This window comes from Furipterus horrens, unplaced genomic scaffold (genome assembly GCF_987537825.1).
Source record: "Furipterus horrens unplaced genomic scaffold, mFurHor1.1.pri manual_scaffold_1, whole genome shotgun sequence".
NCBI lineage: Eukaryota > Metazoa > Chordata > Mammalia > Chiroptera > Furipteridae > Furipterus > Furipterus horrens.
Genome location: NW_028327171.1, coordinates 49,211,798 through 49,223,942, shown reverse-complemented (window position 1 = coordinate 49,223,942; position 12,145 = coordinate 49,211,798). Strand labels below are relative to the sequence as shown.

The 12,145-nt window shown below is 36.8% G+C and overlaps 1 protein-coding gene and 1 long non-coding RNA gene across 5 annotated transcripts in view; one reads left to right on the top strand and one right to left on the bottom strand.

The window, feature by feature from the left end:
• Nucleotides 1-12,145, top strand: part of LOC150021066 (uncharacterized) — a 128,436-nt gene that overhangs the window by 49,212 nt on the left and 67,079 nt on the right. The gene's annotated exons all lie outside the window — the stretch shown is intronic.
• Nucleotides 5,378-12,145, bottom strand: part of LPP (LIM domain containing preferred translocation partner in lipoma) — a 646,088-nt gene continuing 639,320 nt past the window's right edge. For all 4 annotated transcript variants that reach the window (XM_090275238.1, XM_090275243.1, XM_090275244.1 and 1 more), the window contains one exon: nt 5,378-6,652. In XM_090275238.1, the coding sequence (XP_090131364.1) occupies nt 6,524-6,652 (129 nt within the window). In that variant the 3' untranslated portion in view covers nt 5,378-6,523. The remainder of the gene's footprint in view (nt 6,653-12,145) is intronic.

Below are 12,145 nucleotides of genomic sequence, written 5' to 3'. Positions count from 1 at the left end.
GTTAGATAAATGAAGTGGTTTCTTGCCCCCATATAGATGGGAACTTGGAAAAATTAACAAATACATATAGTAGGGAAGCATTAATTCAAGAATCTTCAAGTTTTACAGAAGAACTAGCTGTAGGGTTTCCTCCTCTAGTATACATTTTTGCTCTTAGAATATTAGTTTTTGCTTATAACAAAGGCTAGACATAGAGGTATTTCTTAGTGTTGTTAGAGACTTCTGTATATTAATCAGAAACAAAGAGCAAAGATTTTAGTAATTTTTTGGTAACATCAAGGAGGAAATGTCACTGAGTTTAGTAAAAATGCATCTTTCACATAACTTTCCCCAAAATAAGATAATAGCACGTTGGATAACTAAAATAAAGTCACAACATTTTGGAACAAGAGCCAGGAAAGTAAAATAGAGAAAAGAATAAGTGTCTTTCCTTTCAATATTGAAAGGAAAATATGTCATTTTATATTTAGTTTTCTGTGTTTGCAACTTAAAAGAGAAAAGAAGTACAAATCAATCATAGTTTAGTTGTTAGGCAAGACATTACAGAAAGATTTGAATGGAAGAACAACAGATAAAAAAAAACTACTACTTGTGCTCACCAGGTAAGTACATCAGAAAGGCATAAAACATTGTGCGAATAGAGAAGCCTCTAACCTGCAGAGATGCTTAGGGTGTAGTTCAGATTGTTTAAAAATATGTCAGAATATGTATCATCATCTCTCAGAAAGAGGTGAGCTATGCCCCGCTCTCCAAGGGGATAAGAGGTCATGTGTTATCAAATCTCTGCTGTAGTTATGGCCAGGCATGGGACCCAGCAGCAGCTCTCAATTTACTCTCTTCCGACAGAGGAAAAACATATTGTTAGCCATAATGATTTTTAAACACCTCATTTACTTTGAAATATCTATATTTTACCTTCTTAAACAACTGTGACTGCTGATCCCTAAAACCCTTATGAAGATTTTCAGAGTTACACTGTACAAGAACTGCGTTGCCACAGTTTTAATTGTAGACTGTCTCTCCTCTAAAATTCCTCCTTCTCCACCTGAATCCCACTCTTCTTGAAGACGGGTTAACAAACAAACAAAAGACTGCCTATATATCAAATACATACTCTCTGGGACTTTTCATTAATTCTTGGCAATTTCATTTATGTATTGAATTAAGTATTATGTATTATTATTATGTTTTACTTTCCTCATATGTAATCCTCTCCAAAAGGAAATTCAGTGTCAACCTTGTGAAAATGTGTAGAAAATGAAAGTGAGGATAGAAACCAAAAAATGGAAATATAGTCCTAGAGTTATGTGCTTTTTCCAAACAAACAAACAAAAGGATACAGAGGGCCTGTGCATATTTTTATCAATATTAGCCAGAGTTCAAAAGAATCTCAGACCCAAATTTTAACAAAATACTTCAATGAGAAACCGAGACTTGTTGTTCTTAGGTTGCTTTTGTAAACTATTAAGATTTAATATCATTGTCATGGGCAAAATATTGATATGTAAAAATTCCAGAGAGACAGTAGTTTTTCCTTGCCATATGAAAAATTATCAGGTCTCGGTGGAGTAAAATAACATGCCACTACTAAAAATAACATTGTTTTATTGGTCAAAAATGCTTTGGATTACAAAAAGAAAATAAAAAAAAAGAGCCCCGAGTCTTAGAAAGATCACTTTGCATTTAGTTGAGAAAATAGGGGCACTAATTAAAATAAAGCCCAAAGACTCTATTATCTCATCTCATTTTAGAAACAAACACAATCTGGAAAATAAACCCTTTGAAAGAAAGGGTTTAGGGATGTCACATGTATTTTGTGGTTGCTTTCTTTCCTTAATATGATCATAATACCATAAGGGCCATAATGCATTGATTTATTTATGAAAAGCCAAAGTAGTATAGCATTACTAGATAGGATGGAAAGGAGGGAGGAAAGAAGGTAAGAAAGTAAGGAAGAAGAAAAGAGGAGAGGGACAAAGAGATAGGGAGAGCGGTTAATAAATTTACCAAGTTGCATAGCTTTAATCAGATAATCTTCTAAACGTTTGAAATCATATGCTAACCAAACAACAGTGTCATGAGAAAAAATTCAGTCTAGTTATCTGTAAGTAGATAACTTGACCTAAAATATTCATGGTTGTCCTGTAATTACTCAGAACTAGAATTCTAAACTTGTTCTGTCCACTATTAAATAAACACATACACACACACACAAAAAAAAACGATGGCAATTTTTAAAAGTTAGATATGCTGAGTGGCTGTTACGGGTTCAAGGTGAACTCTTGTCTTCATTATCTGACTTAAACCAGAGAAAGACCAAACATAATCACTAACAACATCCAATACATCGCCCTGTGGCCATTAAGAACGTTTCCTTAATTTAAGAATCCCTAGATACTTCCAAGACATAAGGGAGAAAATAAATAGAATAGTTTAAGATGAAGAATTCAGTCCTCTCTAGATTTTGCTGGAATTTTCTGATGAGTGCATTTTTGAGATTTGGGGATTATTATTTATGCTACAGATGCTTCAGTAGAGTATTCATAGTAGTGTAAAGATTCTTGGAAAATAATGCTCTCTGATTGTGTCTCATGAGAGTGCACCAAAAGAGCAATCTCAGGAAAGGGACTCGAGGAACATTTCACAGAGGTATATCTTTTTCAGTCTACTGGTTTTCTACAGATGGCTAAAGCGGGGTATGGAACATGCTGTCATATTTCACAACACACATGTACTGTAACTCTAGGCAACAGATGGACAATCGCTTGTTTAAACTACAAATGTGAAATACTAAGGTAGCATAGCAATATTTCTAGAAATGTACATGGAGAAAAAGCCTTTCCAAGCCAAGAGGAATGGTGAGAGGCTGTGAGGTTACATCAGTGTTTCCCTGATCTCCCTAGCAGCTGCCGTAATTTCCCCAACACCCTCTAAAACTTGATAATGGAGGCATCAAAGGGCAGCTGACACAGATTTGACAAGAGATGCCCAAACCATATCAAATAGAAATAACACTGTTATTCCTGGCTGGTTCACATTAATAGGATTTTTGCTAACTAGGAAAGCTGTTGGAAGATGTGTTTTCTGAGTCCTTTCTGTATTTCATAAAACCCTGTACTATAGCCCCAGGGTAGAAGTGCTCTCTTTCTTCCTCTGAACCCAGATAAAAACACTTGTTTATATGTAGAGTTTTATAGACCTTAAACTTCACCACAAGCATCTCTAAAGAATGTTTCAGAATCAGAAAACAATTACAGTGTTGATAACTCCACCGCATCACTCAGAATATACCCAATGAAGTAATTTTGATCAGGGAAGTTGCTCCTAAAGAAACAATTTGTCAATGGTGAAAAAAAGAACCCACATCTTTGAGTTGCAGATTTCCAGCATCTCAAAGCCTTGATGCCTTATGCTGGAACACATGACTTATTTTTAAATTTTAAAGGCAATTTTGCTTGCACATGAGACTCCACGTTGAGTCAATATGAGCTGGGGATCAGGCAATGAAGAGCTCTGATTTTGAAATGATCTGCAGAGCCCATGGCACAGTGGGCTTTTCTCCTTTTCCTGTGTCTCTCATGTTATACAGAATTACCAAATATTTGTGTTCTTGACAATTTTTAAAAAAAAGTATATTTTTTACCAACATTCTTTTATAGACTCTATGATTTTTCTATCGTTTATGAATTTCAATGTCATCAATTAAGACAATATATCCAAAGACAATAGAATTATAAATCATTAAGGTAATATGATTTTTAAATCTCTGTTATAGGCAACATTTCATGTAACTAAAACAGCAAAGAGTGATTTGGCATTGTTTAAACCAAATAGTTAATAGAAAAGACAAGACAGCAATATAAATCATATATTTAAGAAATCCTGGAATAAAATATTGTAGGATCCTTTCCTTATTATACCTTGTGAAAGAAAAAAAATCTAAATCTAAATATTTCTGCATATGTATGTGTGCACATTCATTATTATATAAAAGTATAGTAAGTCTATATTAAAAAAGATTTACTTTAAAAATCTTTGGTAAAGATACTCTGAGGTTATGTGATAAAAATGCACTATAAAGACTGTAAGCAAGTAGTATTCTGGCAGTGCCACAGTGATGGCCCTGTGACAGTATTTTCTTATAACTTGCTTTTTTCTTTTTGCTTGTAAACATTCAGTTACATAAGGACTTAAATGTAACAAACAAGTAGAATGTTATTGCATTTCATAGTATAAATATTTAATAAATTCTTCCTTTTTTGGCAAAATTTCTAATAATATGACTGCTATTCAAGAGATAAAATCCACCTCTCAATAAATTGGGCTCTTTGCTTTTGGCCTAAAAAGTTTTTCCCAAGCATTTCATACAAAACGAAGTTACTGAAGCAATTCAAACAGAGTATATTATCACCCCAATTGTCTAACAGTAAGTGCTTTTTGAGGTCATCAGCATGGTCTGGCCTTTCATTTGGAAGACGGAAACGCAGACATGCAATCGCCATTTATGCTATAATTCACATGCTGCCCAACGTGAATCCCATCGCATTTCACATTATGAGAAACTGAACATCAAAGATGAGTAGTAAGGTGAGAAGAGGACAGTGGTAAAAAACCAAAAAACAAAAAAACACTACAACTTTGGCAGTTCTAAAACAAAACTGTTTGCTGACCCAAGCAAATGAACCACAAATTAACTTAAGTTAGATGAGCCATAGTGACCACAGACTTAAGAATTTCTTCTTGAAAAAAACAGAACTATTTTTATGATTATTCTAACTAAAGTAAAATAAATTTAATTGGAATACCTGAGGCAAGGGTTGCAATTTAAAACATGCCCAAATGTATATATATTTTTTTATTTCTGGGTGTTAACAAGTATTAAAAAAATCAGTCTAAAAAACAGACTTTATCATTTTATAATGATGAAAAATATATCTGTGGAACAAGGAAGGATAAATGGGGAATGTAACTATAGTTGTTATATTTGATTTCTTAAACTGGGTGTTACAGATATAGGAACCCATTATATTATTATTCATACTTTTGTGTATATTTAAAATACTACATAATTTAAAGGCATATAAGTGTGGAAGATTTGAAGAAAGGTTTAAGAAATCTCAATCCAAAATAATTAGTTTAAAAAGTGGCAATGTGCCATTATTAAGATAAGTGTCTCCTTAAAAGAAACATGCTAGAACCTAATGAATTCTGGCTCTGCAGTTGAAAAGCATGCATTTCACTGCCCAGTAGAGTGAATAAAGTTTCCAGGCAGAAACTCTGCATATTTTTAACTCAGAAAAGTGATTGTTTTTCCCGTGATTGTCTTTGAAAATGTGGTGTAACTGTCATAACAATGATATGAAAACGTCTCCTGTAATATGTATTTTAAGTTGCAGAAGGATTAAGAGAATAATGGAACTGTGGTTTCACAATCTTTTGAAAAGCTTTTCTGTATATTTAAAATAAACTATACAATTTTATTTTGTGTGCCCTGATTTGCAATTATCAGGCAAAAAGGGCCTGGGCCTGGGCACCAGGGAAATTGAACTGCTTCTTAAAGCTATCTCTCACTAGAGTCAGTCTTGGTAGTCATATTTGAATATTAGAAAAAAGTCAATATTTACGATATGAAAAACAGGGCAATACAGAAAAAAATTATGTTCTAGAGATAATCAAGTTTTTACTGTCTCCAGGTAGTATGGAAAAGGGAAATCTTAAGATAATATTGTGGGATAATAATGGGCTTTTCAAACATACCCTCAAACAGTTTTTCAGCATATCCCACCTGTAATTTCTTTTAAAAAAGATTGAAGTTTGAATGTCTCCTACTAGTATCTGTTTTCCAATGAGTTCTTGACCATTGGTCACTACAGATTTTGGATTTGGGTGGTTACAAATTTGGGCTTGTTTTAAACTATGTAATTTACAGCTTAAGTTCTTTACAGTCTAACATATAAATTGTGCATTTCCCCCCCCCAAGGGACATGACCAGTTTAGAGCCACGGAAAGGTATACTTTTTAATACACAAAGAAATAATGGTGATCTTTTATGATCACAGGCAATGTGGACGTGATAGGATGGAGGGACGTCAAGCCTAAAAGCACCTGTTGTATGACTCACTCAGGAAAATCTGTGTGACAGCAAATACCACACTAAAAAAAGCCATTCAACCAAATGAAAAGTGAGGCAAACAGGGATTAAAAGTTACAGGAATGCAGAAGTGAATGGGATGGAGCATAATCCTTGCAAAAATGTGGAAGTCCTTGGGAACAAAAGCACATCAAGGTCCTACATGATTAAATGTGAAATGTGTAGCTGGTTAAGAATTTAAAAAGAAATCTCATCATCTATGTGTTTCTACAGAAAAGTTACTACTACGTGAAGAACAGAGATCATCCCATAGCTTGATTGCCTTTCTTCTATTTTCCTATTGCTTTTCTTCTTCTTTTTTTTGTGTGTGTGCATGTGTGTGTTTCATTCTTCTCAGTGCCACCAACTAACCAGCTGAACGGGCCACTGAACTCAAAGGTCAGTGCTAGCCTTGGCGGTCAACACCCTGATGCGGGCAGAGTTGCAGGTCTTGCAGAGGATGTGCCCATCCAAAGGGTAGCAGCCTTGATTATCTCCTTCAGACAGGAGACCGCCACAATCCTAGAAAAATAAAGACAGATGGAAACAATGTAAGTGAAAATGTAAACTACATATGTAAAGATTATATTCTTTAGCTTTCCATTCAAGGCCTCTAAAATGGGGCCACTTACCTTTTTAGTTCATGTACTACAAGGTCCCTTCAATCCATCTCCAGTGTATAATACAGTATGTGTTGAATAAAACAATTAGACATTAAAGTCATATATAAAAAGGGTAAAATATCCCTCCTAAGGTGACTTAAAAGGAAATACAGGTTCAGAAAGAGAAAAATCCAAACCTCTGGGATCTCCAATAGTAGTTTTGTTCTCTAACCCAAATAACAAGTGCAAGAACAAAAGAAAGATAACAGGTCTCTGACCATTAATTCATCATTAGTATCAGTGTAAGGATCTCTCAAAAGGAATACACTTGTGTAGGGACAACATTTCTTGGCCATTCTGGGCAAAGGAAAAGCTGTAGATTGACTCCTCCAAAGCAGAAGGGCCACCATTGCATTCTGCATACTGACCTCAATTGTAGCAAAAATAAAACCCTAAGGATTTTAGGGACTAATGATATGTTGTACTGTCCAAAGGAGACATAGTGGTGTAGAGGAATGAGTGCTGGACAGGCAGATATTCCCCTTAGTGCTGACATTGCCTGTGTCACTGCCGGTAAGTCAGTTGCCTCTCTGAAAATAATTCCTGCATTTCCAACCTTATCAAACTGTTGGGAGGATCAAAGAACATACTTTGAAAAAAATGCAGAGCTACATACCTGTAAAGAATTATATTATTGTTAGTAGTACCTCTGAGTGTTCACTTTGGAAAGTGTTAAATAATTAAATGTTGGCCCTTACTTTTAGAGAAAACAGAAGTCTCTTTAGGAAAAAAAAAATGTAGTACTTCCTCTACAGGTGCATGCCCTTGCTAATTTCAGTAGACATTCTTTTAAAAGGCCACAATTGCTGCATACATTGCCTCTGCTCTCTACCATGACAGAAATGTCATTGGGGCTTATGTTTGCCTTTGACGAAGAATGAAATATAAGTTCGAAAAGGGTGTTGCCTGGAATGCAATGTCAACAGTCACAGCAGCCCTAGTTGGGCTTCCAAGCAAGGTTGGCTTTACCAAAATGAACAAGAAGATATTCTGCAGCTCTGGAAGCATTCAAGAAACTCGGTAGTGAAACCAAACTAAGTCTTTTAACCACAACAGAAAGAAAGGAGGATAACTCATAAATTATATGCTTTTAAGGATTTAATGAGGTAACTCCTACAGTTACTGGGACACTCTAAAGAGTCGACCAATGTTGGAACCATCAATGCGCTGAACCTTAGAGTCAAAAGGAGCCATACGGGGCATTCTGTACAACCTCGTTTTAGAGAAGGAGAGTGAGGAGCAGAGAGGGGAGTGATTTGTCCAGTGGTGCAGTGACTAGAACAATGATCTTCTCTCTTCTAATTTCATGTTTCTCCTAGTCTACAGGATTGTATCTAAAGAAATTCTCAGCATTTTAAAGCAAACTGAATTTGTACAGCTATCATTTAATCTGGAAGGAGAAAAGGTACATTTCAGGCAACTCTTAACATGAAAACAAAACCATTTAAAAGTTGAAGCCTGGCGCTGCCCGCTCCCAGCTCTCGCAACCAGATACGGACTGTACCTTCAGCTGCCTGCAGATTGGGCCAGAGCCACCGCAGCTGCTGCTGAAGAAGAAAAAGCAAACAGCACCCAGCCGCTGACTGGGCAGTCCGGCCCCAGCCCAACCTGGAGTGCGGAGCCTCCCAGGCTTCCCCAGAGAGGAGTCAGGAAGAGAGCGGATCTCTGGCCGCTGGCAGAGACAGGACTTGACTAGGTGGCATTGGCGCTGAAGGACAGGAGACAGCGTGCTGCTGTGCAAGTGAGAACGTAATTTTCCTTTATATTTTTCTCTTGTGGACTGTGGAGAGGGGTGGAAAGTTTGGGGTGGAAGGACATTCTTGAGGAGCATAGGCGCAGAGGCGTGCTCATCCACTCCCCAACCCTACCCTTGGGTCACAGGGGCGTGCATAGGGAAGTGCTCTCATTCACTGGCCCAGGTGCGCGGAGCCATGAGTCCAGGCGTCCCTCGGACACTCCCCAACAGACATAAGATAAGTGCCCTAACGGGCACAGGGAGGGCCCACTGAACACGCAGAGGACCGTGCACAAAAGCACCTCGGCAGGCTTCTATAGGCACCAATCTCTCACTTCCACTGTGCCCAAGTGTCTGGGGCCCTGCCCTGAGAGGCGAGAGACCAACCCCTGAACGCGGCTTGGCAAGCCTGAGGCAAGCTCCTGGGCCACCTTGCGTGCACAGGGATGCACGCGCAAAGGCATCTCGGCTAGCTCCAACAGGTGCCAAAGGAATACGCCCTGCCAGCCACCGTAGGTGCACACCGCTGCTGCAAGCAACAGGAACCTTTGACCCACCTCATTAGACTAGCTGTGGACACAGAGAAAGAAGACAACACACAAAGGCTGAACTGAGTAAAAACATTCCTTTTTTTTTTTTCCTTCCTTAAAAGGAAAAAGGAGGAAAAAGAAAAGGAAAGAAAAAACAAAACAAAACTATATCTCTAATCTGTTTCATATAATCTCTCCCTCTCATCCTTTCTCTTTAATTGTTGTTTATTTGTTTCTGTGTGTAGTTTAGCCTCCCTTTCACTCTAAATAAATAGAATATAACTATTATATAAATCCAATATTATACAATCCCACTTTCCTACTATATTCTGCATTCTTCCCTCCTTTTCTTCTATCATTATTAACATACAATGCAAATATTACCTACTGTCTTGCATAGTCTCAACTATTATTAATCTACCATCCCCTCTCTCAAAAATCATATTTTTCCTCCCTAAAAACAACTCATCTATTCTTCCTATAGTATAAAAGCTCTAATCTCTCTACATTTATATTAATACTGGCTGGTTGGCTGACGATAACGGGACTAGAGGGTGGGGGATATTTTTGAGGGTGTGGGTTTCCTGCCGGGGCTGTGTGTTTACGTTTTTAACAGCATCTCCACAAAAGAACTCAAGACAAAGTGGATAGAGTGACTCTCAATCAACTAGCCAGAAGGAAGATCCTACCAAAGAGCATCTGAAATATAACCAGACAGCATAAACAAACGACATAAAGGGTAACCCAGGAACATCAGGCTCAGGATATCAAAGAGACTGCACCACTGAAACCCCCAGTTCTCCTATAAAGAATCTCACACCACAAAGGTGGGAAGGCAAAGCAGACAAACCCAAAAAACAAAAACAAATAAGAAGAATCCAACATTGAGATGTAGGAATAACCTCTAAATGAAAAGAAAAGAGGAATCCCCAGAAAGAGAGGTAGATGGAATAGACATAGCCCAAATGTCAGACTCGGAATTCAAAACAATGGTGGTGAAAAAGCTCAATATACTTGACAACCTTAAAAACAACTATGACAACCTCCAAGAAAGTTACCAGCAGCTCCAAGAAAATTACAGAGAACTTGCAGAGAACTCCAGCAGCATAAAAAAGGACATAGAAACTATTAACAAGAACCAGGAAGAAATGAAGAATTCAATCTCTGAATTGAAAAACACAGTAGAATCAGTCAAAAGCAGACTAAACGAAGCAGAGGATCAGATTAGTGAGTTAGTTAGAAGATAATGTAGAGAAAAATTTCCAGACAATACAGCAAAATGAAAAAAGACTGAAAAAGTATGAAGAAGAAGTAAGGGAATTACAGGATAGCATAAGAAAAAACAATATCAGAATCATTGGAATTAAAGAGGGATCAGAAGAACAAGGAATAGAAAAACTGATAGGAGAAATAGTGACAGAAAATTTTCCTGACCTGATGAGAGAAAAAGTTATACAAGTTCGGGAAGCACAGAGAGTTCCAATGAAGAGGAACCCCAAAAAATCCACTCCAGGGCACATCATAATTAAAATGGCAACATTCCAAGACAAAGAGAGAATCCTAAAAGCAGCAAGAAAAAAACAGCAAATAACATACAAGGGAGCTCCGATAAGGCTATCGATCAATTTCCCAACAGAAACATTACAAGCCAGAAGGGAATGGTCAAAAATATTTCAAGCAACGAAAAACAAAGGCCTACAACCAAGAATACTCTACCCAGCAAGGCTCTCATTCAAAAAGAAAGGTGAAATAAGAAGTTTCTCTGACAAAGGAAGACTAAAAGAATACATCGCCACCAAACCAGCATTGCAAGAGATGCTAAAGGGAATGTTGTAAGAAAAAAGAAGAAGAAAAAAAAAAAGAGGAGAGGAACAGAGGTACAAAGGGAAATGAATAAATACACGTCAATAATAACCTTAAATGCAAATGGATTAAATGCTTCAATTAAAAGATATAGGGTAATGGAATGGATAAGAAAACAGGACCCATATACTTGCTGTCTACAAGAAACACACCTCAAAACAAAAGATTTACATAGACTGAAAGTAAAGGGATATAAAAAAGTATTCCAAGCAAACAGACCTGAAAAAAAAGCCGGTGTAGCAGTCCTCATATCAGACAAAATGGATTTCAAAGCAAGGGCAATAAAAAGAGATAAAGAAGGACATTTCATAATACTTAAAGGAACAATCCATCAAGATGATATAACACTGATAAACATATATGCACCCAACATAGGAGCACCAAAATACATAAAGCAAATACTAGAAGACCACAAGAAGGATATTAACAACAACACACTCATAGTAGGGGACTTCAACACTCCATTATCAACAATAGACAGATCATCGAAGCAAAGAAACACCAAGGATATATAGGCATTGAACAACACACTGAACCACATGGACTTAACTGATATATACAGAACTTTTCACCCCAAAGAAGCAAAATATACATTCTTTTCAAATGCACATGGGACATTTTCAAAGACAGACCACATGATAGGACACAAAACAAGCCTCAACAAATTCAAGTAAATTGAAATCATATCAAGCATCTTTTCAGACCACAATGCCTTGAAACTAAAAATCAACCACAGAAAAAAAAATCAAAGACACCCAAACTTATGGAGAATGAATAACATGCTATTAAATAATGAATGGGTTAACAATGACATCAAAGAAAAAATCAAGAAATTTCTAGAAACTAATGATAATGAACACACAACAGCCCAAAACCTATGGGACACAGCAAAAGCAGTCCTAAGAGGGAAGTTCATAGCAATACAGGCATATCTGAAAAGGATAGAAGAATCTCAAATAAAAAATCTAACCCTAAAGCTACAAGAACTAGAACAACAACAACAAACAAATCCTAGGGCAAGAAGAATGAAGGAAATCATCAAGGTCAGAGCAGAATTAAATGACATAGAGACTAAACAAACAATCCAAAAGATCAACGAAAATAGGAGCTGGTTCTTTGAAAAAATAAACAAAATCGAGAAGCCTCTAGACAGGTTCATCAAGAAAAAAAAGGGAGAAGACCCAAATAAACAAAATCAGAAATGAAAGAGAAATCACGACTGATA